At 49.9% G+C, this 23,680-nt stretch overlaps 3 protein-coding genes across 4 annotated transcripts in view; 2 read left to right on the forward strand and 1 right to left on the reverse strand.

Moving 5' to 3' along the window:
• SCUBE3 (signal peptide, CUB domain and EGF like domain containing 3) overlaps positions 1-15,295 on the forward strand; it is a 102,474-nt gene extending 87,179 nt beyond the window's left edge. For both annotated transcript variants that reach the window (XM_032792592.2, XM_032792594.2), the window contains 12 exons: positions 10-126; positions 1,199-1,291; positions 1,397-1,513; positions 1,666-1,827; positions 2,779-2,982; positions 3,244-3,405; positions 4,328-4,495; positions 5,456-5,617; positions 6,010-6,207; positions 7,261-7,413; positions 9,206-9,285; positions 10,232-15,295. In XM_032792592.2, coding sequence (XP_032648483.1) covers positions 10-126; positions 1,199-1,291; positions 1,397-1,513; positions 1,666-1,827; positions 2,779-2,982; positions 3,244-3,405; positions 4,328-4,495; positions 5,456-5,617; positions 6,010-6,207; positions 7,261-7,413; positions 9,206-9,285; positions 10,232-10,381 — 1,766 coding nt within the window. In that variant the 3' untranslated portion in view covers positions 10,382-15,295. The remainder of the gene's footprint in view (positions 1-9; positions 127-1,198; positions 1,292-1,396; positions 1,514-1,665; positions 1,828-2,778; positions 2,983-3,243; positions 3,406-4,327; positions 4,496-5,455; positions 5,618-6,009; positions 6,208-7,260; positions 7,414-9,205; positions 9,286-10,231) is intronic.
• A 1,185-nt stretch (positions 15,296-16,480) lies between these two features.
• Positions 16,481-21,718, reverse strand: RPL10A (ribosomal protein L10a). Its single transcript, XM_032792598.2, has 6 exons — positions 21,633-21,718; positions 20,329-20,403; positions 20,030-20,110; positions 19,486-19,634; positions 18,472-18,644; positions 16,481-16,681 (listed from the first exon to the last, which is right to left on the reverse strand). The coding sequence occupies exons 1-6, from the start codon at positions 21,635-21,637 to the stop codon at positions 16,511-16,513; spliced, it is 654 nt and encodes a 217-aa protein (XP_032648489.1). The 5' UTR covers positions 21,638-21,718; the 3' UTR covers positions 16,481-16,510.
• Positions 21,719-23,396: 1,678 nt separating this feature from the next.
• The window catches only part of ZNF76 (zinc finger protein 76), a 29,369-nt gene continuing 29,085 nt past the window's right edge, over positions 23,397-23,680 (forward strand). The window contains exon 1 of the mRNA XM_075064936.1: positions 23,397-23,559. The gene's annotated coding sequence lies outside the window, so the exon portion shown is untranslated. The remainder of the gene's footprint in view (positions 23,560-23,680) is intronic.

Genomic DNA, 23,680 nt, shown 5'->3' on the forward strand with positions numbered 1-23,680 from the left:
GTCCTTCAGAGCTGGTGAAATGCCTGACGGGCCCCATCTCTCACCTGGCCATGCTCACCTGCAACAAGAATGGCAAGAAGGACAGCTGCTCCCTCACCTGCATCTCCAAGGCCCGTTTCTTGCCAGGTACCAACCCGTGACTGCCACATCTCCCTTGAAACCTACCCAGGGCACTGACCTTCTCCAGTTCCTTCCGTCCCAAAGAGCTTTAAAAATATGGATCTCTCCCTGCCCATTACTTAGGTGGATGCTTAACGGTGCCCCGCATCGCCATGCAGAACACCATGTGTCGTTGAAAGCACAGAGGGGGCTTAGAGAAGCAGGATGTCTTTGCGCAGGCTAGATTTAGGCCTGGATAATGCTGAAGTCACCACACCGTAGGGTGCAGGAGGTGATTAGAGGACTTTTCAGGGGGCCATGACTGGGGCCTGGGCCAGCCCCCACCAGGGCCAGGAAGAAAGCGCTACACAGCTCTGCTCCTGACCCCGCGCCTGGGGCTCCACTCCTGGCCCCACACCCAAGGCCCTGGCTGCCAGTGTCAGCCCTTGGCTGGGTCTCCACTCCACTCCTGGCCCCGCCCCCAGCTGTGGCCCCAGCATTGGTCCCCTTACCCACAGAGCCACAGCTCTGCTCCCGGCTGGGCAGAAAAGGGGTATGGACAGAGAAGGGGGGGCACAACCCTGAAAAGTTTGTTGACCACTGGGATAATGACTAGATCTGCCCTTGGGATCATCTTCATACTTCAGAGCCACAGCTGGGACGCTTAGCAGTCCCCATTCTCCTCCCAATGGGGCCCCCATCCATTATACCCCCTGCTTCCTCTCGGACCCCTAGCTCTGGACGCTGTCCCCCTTGCCCCTTTGCAGGACTGGACTCTCTTCACTGGAGCTAGGCTGGTGGGGATATCGTGGGGTGGGAGTGGGGAGGAGGCTGTACACAGGATCTCAGGCTTTGCAGCTGAACGGCTGAGCAGGGCCCTGGCTTTGCCTGACCCTCGGGTTGTGCTAGCAATGAACCAGTCTCTAGAGCTTCTAAGGTTGGGGTCATATCACCACATATGGGCTTCTTAGTGCCTGATTTCTTAGGGTGCTGAGCCCCCACTGACCTCCCTGGGCGATGCAGCGGAGCAACACTTCAGAAGCTAGCTGGGAGTGAGCCCCAGGCTCTGTCTGAATCCCTCCTTTCTCCCTCTTCACAGAGTCAGACAGCAGCTACACGGTGAGCTGTGGGACGCCCATCCTGCACCAGGGGGCCCAGCAGAGACCTGGCAACAGCAGCCATCACTGCGTGGGTAAGGTTGCTCTCCTGGGCTGGGCCGAGCCTCCCCTGCCCCCAGCTGCCATGACAGGAGGCTCAGCTGGTGCCTCTGGTGTTTAGCACCTGCCTTTTCTTTTAGAGACTGTCGCTGCTCCAATCAAACAAAAGGCTTCCTTCAAGATCAAGGATTCCAAGTGCCACTTGCACCCACGTGTGAAGGGGAAGCAGGACGAGTCGGGGAAGCACGGGGCGCCAGGTGAGGCATACAGCCCCCGCCCCACTCCCCAACCAGCCATGTAAGCTCCTCTATGGCTGTGTGGAGGGAAGTGGCCCCACTGACCACCTGGTTTTGGGTTTCCCAAGGGAGCTGTAGGGAGGATCCTGATTCTCTACCCTTCACCCTTCCAGGCGGGGCGGCCCCCTGCTCGGATTGCCAGGTGACCTTTGTGAACCTCAAGTGCGACTCATCAAGGAAAGGCAAAGGCCGCCGGGCCCGCAACTCCCCCAACAAGGAGGTGACACGCATCACCCTGGAGTTTGAGGCAGAAATCAACCCGGAAGAGGTCACAGGTGAGGGACAGGGATGGGAGGACCAGCTTTCCCAGAGTGCATTGGGCCTGAGACGATCCCAAGTTGGGGATATGGGACTGGGAGGACTGTTTCTCCCAGAGTGCATTGGGCCTGAGGAGAGAGGCCTGTCTGTCCCAGAATGCACTGGAACTGAGGTGAGCCCACGTAGCAGTAGAAGCCCTGGCTTTTCCAGTGTGCATTGGGCTGAACTCTCCAATAACGCCTGCTTTGTTCTCTTAATTACCTTCACACCTTGCTAGGCAGCATGTTCCATGGCCTGTGTGAAATGAGCTTGGCCGTTCTCAGACCAGCTCCTTCTGGGCTGTCGTCCATGTCATGAAAACCACCGTCCCGGCTTGCACTAACTAGCCCCCTCACTGGCAGTCTGGCCAGAGGCCAAGGACTCAGTAAGACCATGGAAACTGAGCCCCTTCTGCCCCTCTAGAAGGGGCTTCCCCAAGACGTAGATGAAGCAGGCTGATGGGGTAGGGTGAGGGAAATTTGCCCTGCCACTCCTTGCTGTGGTTCTAGTTCTCTGGCCAGTGATAATGTTGCACAGAGCCTCCTGCTGTCCACCGTACCGCTTTAACAGTTACATCCAGAGACATCCCAGGTGCAGTGATGGCACTAAAAGAGGAGGGGGTAGAATAGGCAGAGATGTATAGTCACCCCCTGCATGTGGAAATGCAGAGGTGGGCAGCAGCCCAGGCTCAGGCATGAGGAGGTGGGATGAACAGTAGGAGGAACCCCCTAATTCAGCTGAAGATAGCCCTTTGCTGCGTGAGTTCCCCCCCGCCCCGGTCCCTGCCACCCTACTCACACCTGATAGAAGATTGGTGAGGAATCACACCACTAGCTCCTGCAGGGATGGGGAGGGGCAGTCTAGGAGGTCATCTGCTTTTCCTTTGCTCACCCTGATAGTCTACCCCCTCCCCCGTCTCTGACCTCTAGCCAGCTGCAATATTAACTGCCTGCGGCAGAGGGTGGAGAAGAAGCTGAAGTCTGCAATCAAGGCCCTGAAGAAGTCCATAAACCAGGAGCGATTCCTGATCCGCTTTGCGGGCATGGATTACGAGGTGGCGCGGAAGCTGAGCATGTCCCCGGAGAGGCAGGAGAGCTGCGGGCCAGGGCAGCAAAGGCTAGGATCCAAGTGTGGTAAGGGAACAGCTGGGGGGCTAGGGCTGTAGGCCCCTAGTGCTGAACTACAACTCCCAAGCACCAGCATTGCCAGCTCCATGTGCTGACTGCAGTAGGTGAAGTTACCATGTGTTCTCCCTTTCGAGGCACTGACTTGTCAATATTAGGAGCTGGGGATCCCGAGGGCCTCTCACCTGCAGCCAGAATAAGGCATGTTAGGGGATAGCTTGGTGAGGGTTCTCGCTACATGTGTCCCTAACGGCTCTGCCTCTCTCTTAGTTAGCTGCCTGCAGGGAACGTATTACCACGGTCAGATGGAGCAGTGTGTCCCTTGCCCCCCTGGGACTTACCAGGAGAAAGAAGGCCAGCTGTCTTGTGACCTTTGCCCTGGAAGTGATGCATATGGCCCGGCCAGAGCAACAAACATAACCACCTGTGCAGGTATGGTGCAGGGTCAATCGGTTGCTGTTTGTGACCGGAGAGGCTGGCGGAGGAACCAAGAGGCACCTTACAGCTACGACGTTCTTGATCATCTCTCCTATAGGACCCGACAAGGGCCTTTGGGTGAGCTCGGCATTGTGGGATGGGGCTAGGAGCACCCGCAGAATCAGTGCAGCGTGCAGCTTCCATTCTGCGCTGCAGAGAAACCATTGTAGACCTCATCCCCGGCTTGTTCAAGGTGCGGGCGTCAGGCATGAAACAGCTCCAGGGGTTCCACACCAGCGCTCCTTGCATTGCCTGGCCGCAGACAGGCCCTTGGAGCTGTCCCCTGACTCTCCATTCAGAACCGGACGGGAGAGAAACACGAGAGGGAAGCACAAGCACCCAGTTAGGATGCAGGTGTGGTGGCGTGACTGCAGGGGGCTGCCACTTTTGGCTGTTCTTCCTGCAGGGTAAACCTGGATGCATCCCAATCATGAGCCAAAGGGGGTGGGAGGTTGTAAGAGCAGAACCATGGGGCAATCGGAACCAGTCCATTTTATCAGAGCCCCCAGAGTTCAGGGGAGATGGGGGCAGAGACCATTTCTTTGTCCTTTTTTGTACAGCGCCTTGCAAAATGGGGTCCATTGTGGGCTCCTCAGGGCTGCTGCAGTAAATAATAAAGATCTGGCTGAATGGTTCTGATCCACCTGCAGCTGTCACCAGGAGGTCACACGGCCACAAGGTGGTAATTTCCAGGCTGCTGCAAGGTCCCTGCAACCAGTGGGGCTGCCCCACGGATCTGATGAGGAGCCAAAGCTGCCTGTGGCTCCCCCTGTCTGGGGTTCAGTGCCAGTGACACGCAGTGGAGCTCAGGGCACGAGGAGGCTGCATTATTGCATGACTGACCCACATCTCTCTTTGATTTCCGAATGGGCCTTAGGTCAGTGTCCTCCCGGCCATCACTCAGTGGACGGCTTCATACCCTGCCAGCCGTGTCCCCGGGGTGCCTACCAGCCCGAAGCTGGGCGAGCTTTGTGCTTCCCTTGCGGTGGGGGGCTGACCACCAAACACGAGGGAGCGTTCTCCTTCCAGGACTGCGATACCAAAGGTACGTCCAAGCCAGCAGCTCCATCGGCATCTGGGAGGGGAACAGCCACAGGAGATCAGAGCGGCGGGGCAGCTCCAGGGAGTGTTGGGGGCTGAGTTCCCAGGACTGAGCCTGCTTCTTTATCGTTACATCCCCCAAACCCACCTCTGCCTCTTCGACTCCCCAGGCCCCGTCACAACAGCGATATGGGCAGCGAGGTGGGAAGCTTTTATTTTGCTAAGTGCCTAGTGGGGGCCAGCCCCACCCTTGCGTCGCTGCTCCCTTTTGCCCTGCACATCCTTCACCAAGACTCTTGGCTTCGATCTATGCCCCCACCTTCCCCGCCCTGTCCCATTGCACCGCTCTCCTGTTAGACTGCAATCTCCTTGAGAAGCTACGTGCTTGTTGAGTCGCTTTGCACCATGGCTGTACGAATCCACCAGCCCAGGCACAAAATCCGCCTGCCTACCCTTTAAATAATGCTGCCAAAACGAATGAGAATTAGTGGCATGTTTGCAGGGCTGTTCTAATGCTGCAGAGATGCATTTAGTACGCCAGAAATACTCTTACAAAAGGAGCGCTCCAGCGTTGTCCAGTAATGGACTCCGACTCCACAGTGTTGCTGTTACGAAGCTATGTGCGGTCTTGGTGTTTGTTAGGGTTAATAATAACAGTGTAATAATTGGGTGCTTATTTTTAGGCTAAGCTTTACAAGGAAATCTGGTCTGCTGAGTTTTGCAGTTAGCAGTGCTATGATGATGTGGATGCAATTTCTCCTCTTATTAAAGGGCTTTAAAGTGTGGGGATCGTGGGAATGAGAACCAGGAGCCGGCTGGTCTGATCACTCATGTCTGCTTAATAAAACGTCTGATCGGCTGAGCTAGGAGAGCTGTGGCTCCTAGACAGCTGGGATGACTCAGTGAGCTGATACTTCCTTGCCTGATCACTGACCGTATGTTTTCCTCTCCCCTCTCACCATAGTTCAGTGCTCCCCGGGTCATTACTACAATACCAGTGTCCACCGCTGCATCCGCTGTGCCGTGGGCACCTACCAGCCAGACTTCCGCCAGAATTACTGCATCACCTGCCCCGGCAACACCACCACGGACTTCGACGGCTCCACGTCCGTGTCCCAGTGTAAAAGTACGCGCTTCAGGCAGCCCGGGTGCTGTGTCCATATGTTGCATGTGCAACACAATCTTTGCTAGTCGCTGTGTTTTCCTTTTAGCGTGATGTCCAGCCAGAGGGCCCTGGCAGAAGGCCACCTCCTCTTGCTGTTCCCCTTTATGCACACCCAATCATGTGCAGAGACAGCTGCATCTAACCATGCACGCAGTCACATGCACACATGAATAGATGTGACCATAGGTGCATCTGTAGGCACAGATAGCCCGGTGCATAGAGGATTGGAACATCCAGGATAGCCTGATCCAATTCTTCTGCCCGCTGATCATTGCCTAGTGCCCCCATGTCAGAGAAGCATATTCTCTCGGGGAACTAATTCCCAGTGACCACTGGTCCTTGTTACCTTACAGACCGCCAGTGTGGAGGGGAGCTGGGTGAATACACTGGCTACATCGAGTCTCCCAACTACCCTGGCAATTACCCCGCCAACATTGAGTGCACCTGGAACATCAACCCCCCCCCAAAGCGCAAGATCCTCATCGTGGTCCCAGAGATCTTCCTGCCATCCGAGGACGAGTGCGGGGACGTCTTGGTCATGCGGAAAAACTGTAGGTAACCGATTGCTGTCGTGTGGCCATGCTGTGCAATGAGGGTCCTGGGTAATCCCGTGAGAGCCCCCCTCCACCACCTCCCAGGCTGTCTGGTCTGTGGACACCTCTGGGAGGAGCGGAGCCCAGTACATGATGGAGCAGGCATGTGTGGAGGAGAGGGCGACAGTGCTGCAGGTGAACTCGATGCATCCCTAAAGAGCTGCCTTTACCCCTGGCTTGGACCCAAGTAGGCCAAGTTTGATGCACTCAGCCTAACGGGGAAGTCTGCATCCTTGGGCTGTGCGTGGGTAACTACTATGGGGAGTGGGGTTTGCAGGGAGTGGATCCACCCCACATACCTCACTACCTGGGGCTGGCTTCCTTGCTGCAAAGCTGGGTGAATGCCCATCAGTAAAGGCTCCTGGTGGTACATCACTCATGGCACCTGGCCCCAGGCAAGGAGATGAAACCACTCTGGCCAGCTGCAGATTTGTCTCCATCCAGATGTCTTCCCAAGTGTTGCCCTGGTTATAGTGCAAACATCCTGTGGCATGCAGGAACGGTCCCTGGGGTGCTATGAGGCCTGGAAGCAGTTCCTGAGGCTTTGCCAACCTAGTCCTCAGGCGCAGTGTTTCCATATGACACTGTTGTGCTGCATCACCCAGTGCTGACGCCACATCAGAATCTCATCACTCAGTCCTGTCGGGTGAAGGGGCCCCGGCTTCATGTTTGTGAAGGTGGCCATAGAATTAATTGAACTCCGTGGTGCTCAGCACCTCTGAACATTGGGCCCCCAAGTGACTGATGCTGGGCATCCACAATCTGTGCCCACTTCTGAAATTTTGCACTCAGGTGCCTGAGTACCCCTACTGAATGGTGGAGGAGGAAGGTGGCCCTGGAGTAAGGAGTAGAACCGGAGCCCTACAGTCAGCTCCTGTGTTCTCGTAACACGGCCCTTCGGCAAGGAGACTCCCACCAGCAATATTGAAACAAAAAGATGTCTGGACCTGGGTGTTTGTGTGGCTGAATGATTCCAGGCAACACCTGGTCCTGTGGTGTCCCCCTCCGCAGCTTCCCCCTCCTCCATCACAACTTATGAGACGTGCCAGACATACGAGAGGCCCATAGCCTTCACTGCCAGGTCCCGCAAGCTATGGATCAACTTCAAAACCAGCGAGGCTAACAGCGCCAGGGGCTTCCAGATCCCCTACGTCACCTACGATGGTAAGTGGGGGCATGCAGGACAGATGGGCATAGCAAGAGCAAGTGAGAGCATAGCAAGAGCAAGGGTAGGACTGCAGTGTACATGCTCGGCCTGCAGGACTCAGACACCTGGGTTAATGTGGTCTCGGAAATCTCCAGCTGAGCATTGTAAAGAGGTTGGAATTCCATAGATGATATTACATGCACAAAAGGCCAGTGTTAAGGTTGCATAGTCAAGCACTCGCGAGTTAGGAAATGCCAGAATTAAGTTTGTGTGTGCAACCTTAACCCAACCCCTTGTGGCTATGCATTACGATACAGTCTTTAAAAACAATGAGGAGTCCGGTGGCACCTTAAAGACTAACAGATTTATTTGGGCATAAGCTTTCATGGGTGCTTGTGCCCAAATAAATCTGTTAGCCTTTAAGGTGCCACCAGACTCCATGTTGTTTTTGTGGATACAGACTAACACGGCTACCCCAGATATTTTGATAGTTTTTAATTACATGATCATCTGCTATTTTTTCCACAAGTACCTGGGCCCAGCAGGGGGTCATTGAAAGCTCAGAAGCGACAGTCTCCCTGCAGTCTGTTCAGGTGCCCGGCCCCGGACTCAGGAGATTCTGCAGCAGTCCAGAGCGGCATTGCAGGGGAAATCCTGCTCAACCCCAGGCTGAAGCATGCTCAGTGTGCCCGGGATCTTTGGGAAATTTAGCTACTAAAAACAAAAAAGGCTGCACGAAGCATGTGCAAGCTGCCAGGTGTAATTTGGCCAAATTTGGGATGACGAAAGGTGACAGTGCCACCCTCGTGCTGAATTTCAAGTCCGTGCTCCAAAGCACCAGGGCACTAGAGCTTTTCAAATAAAAGGTTGCCAGATTTTTTTTAAATGGGCAAAACAATATATTTTCCCTAATTTTGTTCTCACACGCGGTGGCTGAACTCTGGGCTAAAAATTTTCCCAAAACAATTCAGCCTGAGACGGACATCTGGCATGGGAAATTTCAGTCCAGACGCTTAGCATGGCAAAGTTATCAGCAACTGAAAACAGGGTCTTACAATGGGAAGTCTCAGGCAGTCTTAATAGGCAGGGCTACCAACCCAGCTTAGAAAGGAATAAGGTACACACGTCAGGAAGTTTTCTGCCAGTGTACAGTACTTGTTGAGACGCGGTGAAAGGAACTAAGGGGTTAGAAATGAGACTTAAGAAGTGACCAGTGAGTAGATGATCATTAATACCGTAAATATTTGTAAAGTGCCAAGTAAATCTGCCCCTTCTCTCCGAGTCCGGGTGGGTTTTCCCTCTTCTCTCCTAGGTGGTTTTGCACCTTGCTGAATGATTAACTGCCTCACCCTGGCTCCACCTGCACTCCACCCCCCTGCATCTGCCCTGTGCTCAGTTCTGCAGCTAGTCCCTGGGCCTCAGGCTGAACTCATGACCTAATGTCCTGCCTCGTAAGGGTTTCCTGGCCTCAGAGTTTCCTCAACACTGCCATGCACCTGTCTGGGGCATTCTAAACTAACCCAAGTGTAAAGTGTCTTACCTTGAAACACCTAAGTACACGTGATTGGTAACATCTGTGTTCTGCGGGGAGCAGGGGGAACCACTCCAGCTTTTGGGGCTCCAGCTCCAGATATGTGGGAGACAAACAATAAGTTGTGGAGTGAAGCTTTTCGGCTCATGGCAGAGTAAAATTTAGCTGCTTTCTGAAGCCCAGAATTCCATCCTTACAATAGCATCCTGTCGCTGAATTAGCTGAGCGCTCGTGCCACCTGCTTCCCCCCTGACTGCCTTTCTCGCTTGGCATTGCAGAGGATTATGAACAGCTAGTGGAGGATATTGTCCGGGATGGCAGACTGTACGCCTCTGAAAACCATCAGGAAATATTAAAGGTGAGACCATCCGTGAGCAGGACTGGGAATCGGGACTCCTGGGTTCTGTTCCCAGCTCTACAACTATCCAGGCGAATCACTTCCCCTTTGTGTTACCTATCTGTACAATGGGTACTCCTCCTGGTACTGCCCCGTTCTGACGTCTTTAATGCACTCCCAGTATTCATAGGTGTGTCCTGGGAGCCACAATGAGCTCAGGATTAGAATTCACCTACCGAAATACAATGGCTTATCTTGTGGTCCTGTAACTCATCGCATGCCCAGCACTCTGTCTAGTTCTCCCACATACACTCCTTGGAGTTTCTCTGTTGCTTGTTGTTTTAAAATTGACTGACTGAGGCAGCCTTGTCTAGTAGCTACAGCAGGGGTCGGCAACTTTTCAGAAGCGGTATGCCGAGTCTTCATTTATTCACTCTAGTTTAAGGTTTCACGTGCCGGTAATACATTTTAACATTTTTAGACGGACTCTTTCTATAAGTCGATAATATATAACTAAACTATCATTGTATGTAAAGTAAATAAGGTTTTTAAAATGTTTTAAGAAGATTCTTTTAAAATTAAATTAAAATGCAGTGCCCCCTGGACTGGTGGGCAGGACCCAGGCAGTGCGAGTGCCACTGAAAATCAGCTCATGTGCCACTTTTAGCACGAGTCCCATAGGTTGCCTACCCCTGAGCTAGAGCAGGGAACTCTGAGTCAGGAGATCTGGGTTCCATTCTCAACCCTGCCACTGATACCCCTTGAGGCAAGGCGTTTAGATGCTTTATTCCTCAGTTTCCCCATCTGTAAATTAAACCATTTGAGCTCGTTGAATCCATGCAATAAGAACACAAAGTATGATCTTTTAGACCAACCATCAATCAGACCACCTCCATTGTGCTTTCTTTAATTGTGAGTACTAGCTTTTACCTGGAGGTGATGTGTCTTTGCTTTGTTCCCCTTGAAGGACAAGAAGCTGATGAAGGCTTTCTTTGACGTGCTGGCTCATCCACAGAACTACTTTAAGTACACGGAGAAACACAAGGAGATGTTACCGCGCTCTTTCATCAAACTCCTTCGCTCCAAAGTCTCCAGCTTCCTCAGGCCTTACAAATAGCCCCCAGGCATTTCCACCTGCCCCATGGGCCACCCTCCAGCCAAGGAAACTTTCTTTTGCTCTTATTTGATGGTTTTGGGTTTTTTTTCCTAAACAGCTTTTTAAACAAACAGAATCCCCATTTGTCACTATGCAGACGACTCTAAACAATTTCTCCTTGGCTCTCTTCAAACTCATCTCAGCGCTGACTTTGTCTCCAGCAGGGGCGGTCTGTAATCTCAAGGCATCCCATGCTCTGTTCTTTTACTACGGAGGTGCAGCCCATAACGATTACCAGTCCCAGATGGGGATGCTCCTTCTCAGCCCAAGTGGCCTCTACATGCCAAGGCAGCTGTGACCTTCTCTGTTTTATGCAACTTAAGTGTAGCCACTCTGGTTGCCTTTGCGGCCCTTTGGCTAGCCCTTGATTACTACACATCTGCGTACAAATCTGTCTCTGTTCCTAGGCGCCATAAACACACCTACAGTCGCCTGTACTCCTGGGATATAGTTTGGTATTTTTGTTCCTGCTGTGGGGCTTTCTCCAGCTGCCAAAGCAAAGGAAAGTTGCTGCAGCCAGAAGGGGCTGTTTCTCAAAGAACTGAGCGCAAAGGAAGCCCTGAATGTGGAAGGTAATGCCTTATTTATCGCAGTATTGTGGTTTAAAAAAATATATATATCAAAACAGCTTTGCAGGGGGGATTGGGAAAAAAATATACTTTTTTGTTAAAAAAGAATACTTAAAAGAAAAAAAAAGACAACGCTGAAAAGCATCACAGCAAATGGCAGTTCCAGTGGGCAGAAGGGAGATCTGCACTCTCCAGGGAGCTGGGTTGGTCTCTCTGCACTTGAAGAAAGCATGGCCAAGCCACGTTCTTATAGAACAATGGGTGAATGGGAGAAAAAAGGTAATGAACAAGAAGCCTTTCAGATGGATTCATTTTTGTCCCCCATGGACACTTGTGCCAAGAGACCAGACTCTCTTACAAGCTCTGCCAAAGAGTAACTCGTTGACAGAAAAGCAGGCGATGTGAAGAGCAGGAGTAAATGTTTGTGCACTAGGATATCGTCCTTTCTACCTTTTTCATATGTATTAAGTGCAATCATTTGAGTCTTCTTTATATTATTTAGAGGGAAGTTTTTTCTACTAGAAACTACAATATTTATACCTGCCTGAGAAATGAGAATGTGTGTTTGTAACAAAAAAACAAAACAAAAAACAAACCAAGGCTTCAATTAACAGTGACCCAAACGTGATGACGTTTTCAGACTTTGGAATCTTTTCTTCTGATATTGGTCCCTAATAAGGCAAATCCACTTGATGTTCCTTTTATCATTGACGCTTTTATTCCCTCCTGTCCCTTAAATCAGTTGAATCTTTCCCTGATGACTGGAAAGCACAAGATCTTTTCCCATCCACAAGTGTCTCCAGTGTGGTCAGTTTGTGCTAGATCTCCGCTATTGGATGCAGAGTTACCAGTTTATACTCAGTTGCTGGTTACACTCCGCTCTGCAGCATGAATTCTAGAATCTGGAATGCTACTCAAAAGACACTCAAAATTCTGTCATTTGGGCTAACAGATCCTCTCTGTTAGCTGCAGTAGTACGGAGGCTTATGTTGTCATCAGTAGGTCTCCAGGTGTTAACAGCCTGATTCTCCTCTCATCCACCTTAGTGTAAATCAGGAGTAACTCCACTGAAGTTAATGGAGTTACATCAACATAAAAACAGCATGAGGGGAAGAATGAGGCTCCAGACATAGATCGCAACACTGGAACACAGCAGATTCTGTCCAGTAGAGAACAGCGACAAAATATAAGACGTGGAAGCTAGTTTGTTCCGGTGGAGATTCCCTTCACACTCATCTCCTGTGTCTCAGTGAACTTCAGTTTGGTTTGTAAGCAGCCCCTGAGGCTGATCTCACCAGCTTTAGCTGTTGCCTGCTTTATACAAGTGCTTGTTTATATTTTCATGAAGAAATTGGCTAATCTGTTTCCATTTCCCAAAGAGTTGGAAGAAGCGGGGCTGGATATTGAGCCTGATCCTGGAGGCATAATTCCCATTGACTTTTGTGGGAGTTCCGTGTGAATTAGGAATCGACGAATGAGGTGCAGAGAAATTCAGTGTCCCCCGCAAACATCTTCTCATGACTGCCCATTTTGCTGGGGCATTCTTGTATTAAATCGCTTGGGAACCTAATAGCCAAAGCTGCATCAGACCCTTAGTTAATTCAACCTTGAAAAGTCACCATGTCTTTGGGGGAGATGCACAAGTGCCATTGGCATCCAATGAAATGTGCTTCTAAATCCCTTAGGTGCTTTTGAAAATCTGCTGCCTCCTGCAGGGGTTCTCAAACTTAGTCACAGTGCAGGTCACATCTCACTAGGGAGATTGTCTTGTGGCCAGCTCCCCTTCCATGTGCAATCACAGAGCTTCCCAGGGCCAACTCCAGCAGTTGCCGCCATGAAAAATACTAATATTTAAGCCAGCATTTTCAAAAGTGGCCACTGATCTTGGGAGCCTCCATTTGGAAGCCCAACATGAGACACCTTAGGCCAGCTGAGCTCCTGCTGCTCCCTTTGATCTCGATTGGGCTTTAATGGCTGCAAGTATCACCTGTCTGTCTGTTGATGTCTTGCCAAGCTCCATCTCTGCCATAGCCCCACATCTCATCTGATGTCTCATCAGCCAAAACTGAATGTAGCCAAAACTTCTCTCCCATTAGCACTTCTTTCCCTGTCACTCAGAGTTGCAACCTTGAGATGCTATCTGGCTCCTCACTCTCCCTTGCCCCAGGCACCCGGACTATTTCCAAATCCTGCCACTCCTTCCTTGTGAACCTCAGAGCTGTTCTTTACTTGCCATCTCCGCAGCCAGATCTGTCAGGCCCTTATTAGACTCTTCCTCTGGCCTCCCGTGTCCATGCACATCACCGTGCAAAATGCAGCCACTTAACTCTTCCATGCAGATCGTACCACTTTGCTGGATCTCCATCCGCAGTCATATCACCTCTTTGTCCTAGGTGCTACCTAACTCTGCCTCTTCCTTCTTATCCTCTCTTGTCTGGCTTCATATCGCCCCCCCCCCAACCTCCACTATTCCTGCCCAGTTGTCAGCCTCTAGCACAGTCACCTTTGTGCCTTCTTCTGGGCAGCCCCCTATGCCTGGTGCAGTCTCAGTGTCCACATCCTGTCCACATTTTAAGTTTCTCTTTACAAACCCACTTCTACTGTGTGGTGAATTTAGTTGACTTGTGTACAGGTTTCCTATTTGTTGCTCCACTTCCCGCTGTCTGTCTCCTTTGACTGTGAGCAACTTGGGGCAGGGACAGTTCCTTTTTGAACATTCAGAAAACACACAGCCCACTGGAGACACCACCGCCAGCTGATTATTATGCAATACACTATCATGGCTGATAGAAGGGACAGGGAGCTGGGTTCTGTCTTGAGCAGATAGCAGCTGATATCCCATATTTTCTTTTCTCCCAATGTCTGACTATACAGCTTTGTTCTACTGCTGCCCCCCCGAGTTCATTTGCTGTATTGTATCATCCCACTACTCTGCTGAGGGATGCTCAATTCTATCCCCTTCATCCTGACTGCATCTCTCATGAGGGGTTGTATATTTGCCCCAAGTCCTCAGATAAGATGGACACCTGTGCACTGAGATGCCTGTCACACATCACTGAGTCTGCAGCAGACTCCCTAGGGGAAAAGGCCCAAGATTTATTTTTGGGGTTCAGAATGCGTGCAGCAGTGCCTAGAGTATGTAGATGTTTAAAGGGACATGATCAAATCTAAAGGCCAAATTTCAAATATGGTTTAAATAAAGCAATCCCCAAACCTGATGTACACAGAAGTGTTTCTAGGGCTATTTAAAACCATAGAGCCTCTTACATTTTAAAATGAGACTGCAGCATTCTGACCCCAAACACCACAGCATGTAACCACTGTGAAACCAACAGCTCTAGCTTCACTGGCCCCCAGGGGACACATTATTTAGGTTCATCAGACAAGATTTTGATAAGTGATGTGTGATCTTGGGTGATTCCTGGGACACCTTAAAAGTGCCCTGTTTTTCACACAGGGCTGTGCACCCTCCCTCTGAAAAATCAGACCTCAGGCTGATGGAAGATGAGCCCTCAGTGGAAGTTCTTGGCCTTTTAAAATTTTTGTTTGTATAATCTGAGGGCCTGATCTTGCAGCCTTAGTGCCATGAACAGTCCTTTGACAGCAGACCTGCTGAGGTCTACAGCCCTGATCCTGTAAAAATCATGTGTGCTTTGGTAACTAGCCCTTAATGGTTTCATTGGGTCTGTTCACTAATAAGCATTTGTAGGCACTACTTTGAAGGAATTGCAGGTTCAGACCATCTAGCTGTGACTTACTCCACAGGCAAATAATTGTGTCTTCCATAAGACAGAGTGCACTATGTTAACTAGTCACTTAAACACATTTATTGGAAGGGGAAATCTTGACTGTATTATGCAGCCAGCTGTTAGGATGGACAAACAGTTTTGGAGGCTTAATTCCTAGAACATGCCACTGACTGGTCTTCAGACAATCCTTTTGGGGACTATGAGGATGATCTTACCAGATGTTCTGTACACCATCAAACCCTGTGTCAGTTCCTGCCCTAAGGCAAGAAAATAGAAAAGGTTTGAAAGGCTGAAAACTGTCACCCACTTTCTGATGTACTGAATGTTTCAACGTAGTAAATAAAGGGTTGGTTTAAAAAAAAAAAGGCAAAAAAAGTTGGAATATTTATATCTGTCTGTTGCAGTGGGCCATGATTTAGCATCTCCCACAAAATGATTAAGTGATGAAAAAAGATGTAGTTCATAAAGTTATTTGCACTTGATTAAAAAAATTGTATCTGAACTTTGTAAAAAGAAATGTTTGCATTTTGTATTGTCTTTTTAATTATTAAATTGAATTTCTTGGTGTTGTGTTGATCTTTTAGAAATTGGTTCTACTTATTTTGAAGATTTTTATTAGTGGGACATGAGTGTTTTCTTTCAGAGATTAGAGAAGTTTCAAAAGCACCTAAATCCCCTTGACTTTCAGTCAGACTAAAGCACCAATACTGCAAACGCACCTGAAGTAACTTTACCACAATGAGGAGCCCCACTGAAATCTAGTCCTATCCCCAGTGCTACCACAGGATTCTTCTTCAAGGCTTAGATTTTGTCCATCTCTGCTTCTATAGCAGCTGGGAGTTCTCTGCTGCCCATAAGGTGTTAGTGACTGGTATGTGCATAGGGCAGCTCAGGTTGGTGCTCCAACCTCCTCCACTCCAAGTCTTAATCCTCTCTAGCACTGCACTACCCCATCCTGCTGCTGCTATGTGTCTAGCTCCCCTCACCCTCCATTTCCTCTCACTCATTCCTCAGCCTCCCATCTCATTTCCCACTGCTGATCCACCCTCACTATCCTCAAAGCCCTAGTGTTAGCCACGACCCAGTGTGACAGTATAAACTATCACAAAGTCAGTCCTCCAACCAGCAGCTGTAAATAGTAGCCACACCCAGCATGTTAGAACAAGAGGATGGTCCAGCTGGCTCTAATTAAACATTGTTTGCAGAGCCTGCTGGGAGAAATCAGGGGCTATATAAATCAGGCCCAGCTCAGTGCAAGGGTAGAGTTCATTTCAGGAAGGGGATGCTGTTGGTGAAGGAGCTGGGTGAAAAAGCTGGAACTGCCAAGCCCAGCAGCAGGGCAGAACTGACTACTGAAAAAACAGACCAGACCCTCAGAAAGGAAGGTACTGATTAAGGAGTCTGGGTACAGGCAGGCCAGCTTCCCCTTCATTTGAATTCCCCCCCTGCCCTCCCAAGGGGAAGATTTTAATTGCACTTGTGCACTGAACATGCTTAGATTTAAAAGCTTCCCACACAATGCACCATATTTAGCTGTTCTGTGGACAGACCTAGATATCCATTTAAGGGCTGTTTGAAATCTAGTGACCATTTTAAAAATGGTTTAAATAGTTAATGTTACCTGTACCCCTGTCATCAGTTGTAGAGAAAATAAGCCAATTCCCCCTTCTTTGTGGGTCTCTCAGTAAAAGACAAACTAATTGAATTTTCCACTCAACTCAGCAGATAAGACAGACAACAACTGGGTACTCAAACCATTTATTACTGCCAGTTTAGTAGAGGCGCTGTGGTTTGCCCATGGTGCTTTTAATGTACAACGCACGCACGTTCTGCCAGTTCTTCTTCAGCAAGGACACCAGGAAGTTGATGGCCAGGTGAATGTTGTAGACTAGCTCATCCTCCGTCATTTTCACATGGCCAACAGCCACAGCCAGACAGAGCACCTGGGGACATAGAAAGCAGTGTCACTAGACTCTAATGGTGTAGACTTTGCAGGGAACTGCCTTGACTGGAAAGGAATGTGTATTAATCAAGGACAGCAGGATCAAAACTTAACCAGCAGGGTTAAAGTCTAACTATAGTCACCTTACAGACCACCCTGCACTAGCTGAAACCTGCAGGCAATTAACATTAAGGGCCTGGCTTCTCTTTGGAATCTCTCTCAGGCTGGGTTTAAGTCACAGCATAACTTATTTTTTAAAGGGATAAATCAAATGTATGGGGTTTAAAATTCCCCTGTTTTTCTGTGACCTGTAAATGCTGCTGTATACATTTGAAGCATTTTAAAAAGTGACTGACCCAGTAAATACAAGATCTGTAAATTCAGACATTCTAGAGCTGAATAATGATGTTTAACAGCTCAAAACCTACTCTTCCAGGTTGCATAGCAGGAGCTAGAAGGCTTAAGAGCGCATGTTAAGTTTGCCAACTGGCTTCCACACACATTAACATGCACGCTTAACATCTAACTGCAATGTACATAGGTGTTTCATCTTCTGTTCAAAGTGCTCTACAAAGACAGTAAATGTCATTCCCTATCTAAAATGAGGCTAATCTAAGGCATACAGAACCAATGGCACACCAAGGAACAGAATCCAAGTCTAACACCTAATCACAGGCCTGATTTATGACTATATTGTCTTATACACCATTGCCTCCACAAATACTGCCCAGCATTAATCCATGCTGCACATATTAGCTCAACCACCCATACCAACTGCTTAATTTTTTCATATTGTAGAATACAGAGCTGACTTGTTTTGCCCCTAACCAACAAGTCTTTCTAGTCACCAAATAAAGAACATGCACCCAGACCGAGTCTTTGATGCCAAATTTGCTGAGCTGAAGCATACAGCCAAACTACAGACTGAAGAAAAAAGGGCTTATAAAAAACATGACTTAGTTTCCTTTCAAATCGTTTTAAAGCTGGTGCCCTGTTAAGGTCAATCAGGAATAGTTCTCTTCAGATGGGCTGGAGCTGATTTAGCAGAGTATTTAAATGTGTGCTTAAGCCTTAGAAACAGACTTGTTAACTGAACTGAGTCAGGTTTACACCACCATAGTGCCCAACAGATAATGAATATGCATTTGAATTAGGGCTGCTTTGATTTAAAATGATTCTGCTCCCTATAATGACCTTTCTTCAAAGTCAAGACAGGACAACAGTCTAGAAAGTCAAAATTCTGCACTGCAGCTGCTGTGAAATTCCCCTACACGGCCTCCTGCCCAAAGCATACACTACCACCAAGTACTGACTATACAGTACAAGCCTGCTCTAATTCCTAGCTAACAAACTGAACCACATCCTCACAATGTCAGGAGCTTATCACACAGGGTGCCCATCTCTTCCTGGGAGATGCCAAATGCCCTCAACTCCCACCCACTTACTTCAGTGAGCATTTAGGGTCCCCAGCATTCTGCAATATCAAGCTCTCCTCCACTTTCTCTTTTCAAAAAAAAAAAAAAAAAAAGATCAACTACTGACAAGTTACATTCTCCCCTCAGGTCAGCAGCTGAATCCTCTAGTTGTGTTCCCTAAATGCACAGAACAGGACTGACCAGATATTGATCACTGGCTTTATCATTATCTTAAGAAAGAAGCTGAAGGATACCTGCAGTTCAGCCCTGAGAGTAGAAATCCACATATCATGGCAGGCAGCTAGTTGCTTCATTAAATCCCACCCCGGCCACATAACTGACTTCAGAGGTTGAAGTTTACTTTTTTCCCCCCTACCTTCTTCATTTGAAATTTGATAGTAGATTTGACCTCGTCAATCTTGGCAACCATGTTCTCATTGTGGGTGAGGAGAGAGGGGAACTTGCCAGCTTTGTTCAGCCCTGGACCCAGGATACGAGGAATCTGTTTGATCAGAGACTCAGAAGCCAGGAAGGCATCGTACTTCTTAGCTATGGGAGAAAAAATGTAATGCATGTGTGATTGCAGTTTTTGCTCAATTTTAATTCTGGGCTTGATTTCCTCCTCAACTAGCAGCAGTCTGCAAGTTTCTTTAAGAGCAACTAATTGAACCATAGGTTGCCTATCCCTGCTTTATGTGCCAAAGGCGGCACACGAGCTGATTTTCAGTGGCACTCACACTGCCCAGGTCCTGGCCACCTAGCTGGAGGGCTCCGCATTTTAATTTAATTTTAAATGAAGCTTCTTAAACATTTTAAAAGCCTTATTTACTTTACATCCAACAATAGTTTAGTTATATATTACACCCAACAATAGTTTAGTTATAGACTTATAGAAAGACCTTCTAAATACGTTAAATTGTATTACTGGCATGTGAAACTTTAGAGTGAATAAATGAAAACTTGGCACACCACTTCTGAAAGGTTGCTGACCCCCGAATCAAAGCTTTCATACCAAAGGCTTGTTGTGTATTTACAGACTCTTCAGAGACTCTAGAAGTCAGTCACAAGGTAGGCCAAGACTACACTAGGGTTTTTGCCACGATCTCTGTTAGGAATGTGATTTTATGATTTGATAGAAAATGACCTAGTGTAGATGCAGTTATACCAGAAAAAGATAAGACCAGACAGTATGAGTAGATGGCTCAAGCGAGCAACCATACTTCAGATCTAGTAGCCAACTTCCCCCTAACAAGACAGCGAGAAGGAGTCTGGCTGCTGGGGGAACTCCACACTGATCACATTTGGCACTGCAGGAGTGTTAATTATCTGTGACATCCTTCCCCCCTAGAGATGTGTTACAGATATACTAGCCCTTCAGAATTCTACTCACCCAGCTTTTTCACTAGCTTCTTGTTCTTGTTGAGTTTCTTCAGAGCCTCAATGTCCATGTGAGGGATATCAACCGCTTTGGCCTCATCACAGTGTTGCTGGTCCCCCAGCACGCAGACTGAGAATTTAGGGCGTGGGGTGGACTTGAGCCTGTCAGGAAGGGACGAGGACACCACATACTGTCACTATGCACTGCCAGCACCACACACTTTGAGGGGAGCAAAGAGCCACAGCAGAGAAACCTTACCACGGTCACCTGCAAGTCTTCATCCACCAGCCTTTAATCTGGCTTCTCCAATTGGTCGGTGGGATCAGCACAGAAGCCTCACCACACCTCCCCTCATGTTTTAAGACCCAGGGTAGGGGTCCGTCCAGCCACACCCATGTAGAGATCTGGGGGGTCTGAACTACCCGGGCAATTCAGCACTGCACCCTCCTGCCATTGTATCAAGCAGTCAATGTGCTGCTCACCACATGTACATTCAAAGTGCCTGGAGGGAGTGGGATGCAGGCTGAAGGCTGGGTGGGATCAGAAAATGCCGAACCTGACTGTGCCAGAGAAACGCTTGTCCTTCTGTGGATCATAGTTTTTCAGACTGATCTGCAACTCCACAGTTTCCGTAAACCTAACAAACAGGAAAAGAAACAGGCCAGGTCAGAATTTAAGAATCCAGTAAAACAAGATGAATAGCAATAAACTTGGGAAAAAACTGTAGTAACATCTAGAAGAGCATAGACACACTGCCACAAACCCTTCCCCCTCCCTCTCTCTTCACCAGAGATTTCCAGTCATGGAATTGGCATTTGGGGAATGGCACTACCCACAGCAGAGCAGAGTTCTTACTTGCGTGGTTTCACTTGAGTCCCTTGCAGGACCTCCTTCACTGCTTCGTACAAGGTGTCACGGGAAACTTTGCTGCTGTAGATGTGAAAGGCACAAAGAGCATGTCAGGCACTTGAAAGCATCAACTGAATGAATCACTCTGGACAGGTTGAAAATGTAGGTACATTAGCATCTAAAACCACCTTTAATCCTGACAACCAGGGGAGCTGTTGAGCCCACAGCATTCTGGGGGACTGAAATGAACCATTCCCCTGTAATGATGTGAACTCAAATACAACAGTCTGGGGCCAGTGCAGCACAGATAAAAATGAAACTGACACTCCCAGGTTCACTGTGCAGGCCCAGAAAAGTGCAAAAATAACTGAACAGCAACAATGGTGAACTGCAAGTTAGATCCATTGTTCTTTCAGCTTCACCCTCGGGCACTCACAGCAGGGTGACTCCATTTTTAAATACAATAACCATTTCTCTTGTCAGCCCATTTCATTCCACAGCCCCAGAGCCGCTGAAGCCAGAAAAGCAGCCATAGTGAAGGTTTCTTCCTTAGTGAGCCTTAACCCCACCATGGAGGGGGCCCACTGTAGGAGCAAGAGTATAAAGAGTTTATAAAACATAGCTGGGTTCAAAGAATTAGCTGAGCTCACGGAGGGCAAGTCCCTCAACAGCTATTAGCCAAGATGGTCAGGGACTCAAGCCTATGCTCCGCGTGTCCCTAAACCTGTAACTACCAGGAGCCGGGACTGGACAAGGGGACACTCCGCTGTGTTCTCCCTCCGCAGCAGCCCACCCCGCTTGATCCGACCAGCCCAGCCCTGCTCATGGCCGGGTGGCTGCGCGCGGGGACGCGGCGGCTCTTCGCCCCGGGGGACCTACCCGGGATAGACCTGCAGAAAGGCCCCCTCAAGCCGCCCCCGGCCTGGCGGGACCAGCTGAGCACGGGCCTGGCCGGTGCAGACGGGACCCGGTGGCGCTACCCACCCCCTCGTGTCTTGGCCCAGCCCGCCTGGCCAAGGGGCCCCACAGGAGGCGACCCTCACAGGGAAGGGCCCAGGCAGGTTCCCGCCCCCCACATCGCCTCGCTGACCCCCCGCCAGCCGCAGCGCGGAGGGGCCCTGCGCCGGCCGGGGAGGGAGCAGAGACCCTCCGGGCCCACCCGCGCCTCGCACCCCGGCTCAGCCCCTCAGCGGAGTCAGTTCCCGCGGGAGGGCCGCACCGGACCCCCCTCTGTCTAACGCGGGAGCCAGGCCTGCCGCTGGGGTCAGCTGGGGGCGGATGGCACCGGATTGAACCGCCCGGACATGTACCTCATTTTGGGATCTGCCCTTGCCGACTCCGTGCACTGCGGGTGCCGCCGGGTAAAAAGAGTGAGATCGCGCCAATCGCGCTATAAATAATGCATGGTCTCGCGAGATTTGAGGGCTCTCTTGAGAGAGGCAGGCTGTTGGGGAGGGGCAGCGGCAGCCCCAGCCGCAGCCCGGCCCCAGGACGAGAGCTAGGTGCTGTGGTAGCAGGATACGCTTGTGAGCAGAGCAGGCTGTGCCTCTTTAGAGCGCCTTTAATTTCCTTTAAGTGCAAATCCTAGCTTGACCATTTATTGCACACTTTTCTGCATGTTTCCTAGGAGCCAGTGCCTGATTACTGAGCGGATGGGAATGAGCTCCAGTTTGGAGCCGGGGGTTGGCTTGGTGGTGGAGGGATTCAACCTATGAGTCTGTTCTGAGCCTGTAGGGTTTTTGCTATGGCGGCTGCAGATGCTTTTGCACTGGAAGGTGGTTCCGGAGGTGGGTTAGGAGCTCTGGGCAGTCTCCCATGCTAGCTGCTTCACACCAGTGTGTGCCTGGGGTAAGATTCATTGCTTGTTACTTATCAGAGAGGTAGTTGTGTTAGTCTAGATCTGTAAAAGTAGCAGAGTCCTGTGGCACCTTATAGACTAACAGACATAATGGAGCATGAGCTTTTGTGGTTGAATACCCACTTCGTCGGTGCTCCAATATGTCTGTTAGTCTATAAGGTGCCATAGGACTTTTTGCTGCTTTTCCTTATTACATTGGGAACATAAGTGTGAACATGAGAAGAGCTCAGTCCTACCATGTCCCAGAGGGGGAGTGGCTGTAATCAGTATCTCAATGGCATCACGTGGCTTTTAAGCTCTTTTTTTGGTTTCTGGTGGAGTTGAGGGTGTTTGGCTCTTTGCAGAATCAGGACAGGGGCATGTGGCCAGCTGTGAGTCTTTTGTGGCGTGGAGCCCTCGGGGTTCAGTACAATTTACCACAGGTTTGCCTTTTAAACAAATACTTCCCAAGATCACAATTGGCAGTCGCTTCACCCACAACTAAAGAGTCCCATCAAACAAAATCTAACATAAATTTAGGGCATGCCTATACTGAAATAAAAAAATAAGTCCAGGCTTATGGACTTAGGCTCTAAGATCCTGTGAGGAGGGTGGGTCCTAGATCCTGGGCTCCAGCCCAGGCTCTAACATCTACACTGCAATTTTATAGCCCTACAGCGAGAGCTCTGCAAGCCCATGTCAATTCACCCTGCTGCCAGTCTCTTAGTTCAGTGTGGACATACCCCTAGAGTCTGTGGCATCAGACCTTGTGGTGAGAAGTACATACTTATGGCTACTGAGGTATTCTCCGTCATACCAGTCAGCGGGAGAAGCAATAAAATGTATGTTCTCTGTCCCCCACCCTAATCCCACTGTTAGCTGTATTTTGTCAAATAGTGAGTGCCACTGGATTCAGTGTTTGCCAGTCTGATGGAACATCACACTGCAACAGCGTTCGGCAGCAATGTCTTCAGCAAGTTTGTCTCCTCCCCTCAGGATCTGAGGGTCATTGACAGTCCTGGGCCCCCTCGCTGGAATCAGAGGCCTGCAGCCGTCCCCACCCCGGCTTCACACTAAGTGGCACCCCCAAGACACTATTAGCTTCCCTGGCAAAGGCTGAGGGCAGAGGCCTCACGCGCATGAGGCAGAGGCCTTAGCGCGCATGCTCTTGATTTTTGTACATGCGCATTGGTGGTACAGTTGAGTGCGTTCCGAAGGCGCTTTCGCCGTTCCTGTTCCGGGGGAGGAGTTAGCGGGCCCCGGAACCTGGATGGGCGGTGGAGAGTGGTTGGAGCCCCAGGGCAGAGGCCTGGCCATGCAGGTTGCGGGGCGGGGCTCGAGGAGCTGGGCCCGGTGCATGGCGGTCAGGCGGCGGACTCGGCCCGCTAGGGCATCCTCAGGTGGGTGCCTATTGTGGGGGCGGCCCGAGGGGGTGGAGGAGCCGGGACTAGGCGGCTGCGCTCCCCGCCCGGGCTCGGTCCTGTGGTATGGAGACCCCATGTCCCGGCACCTTACCCGCCG

This window comes from Chelonoidis abingdonii, chromosome 4 (assembly GCF_003597395.2).
Source record: "Chelonoidis abingdonii isolate Lonesome George chromosome 4, CheloAbing_2.0, whole genome shotgun sequence".
Lineage (NCBI taxonomy): Eukaryota > Metazoa > Chordata > Testudines > Testudinidae > Chelonoidis > Chelonoidis abingdonii.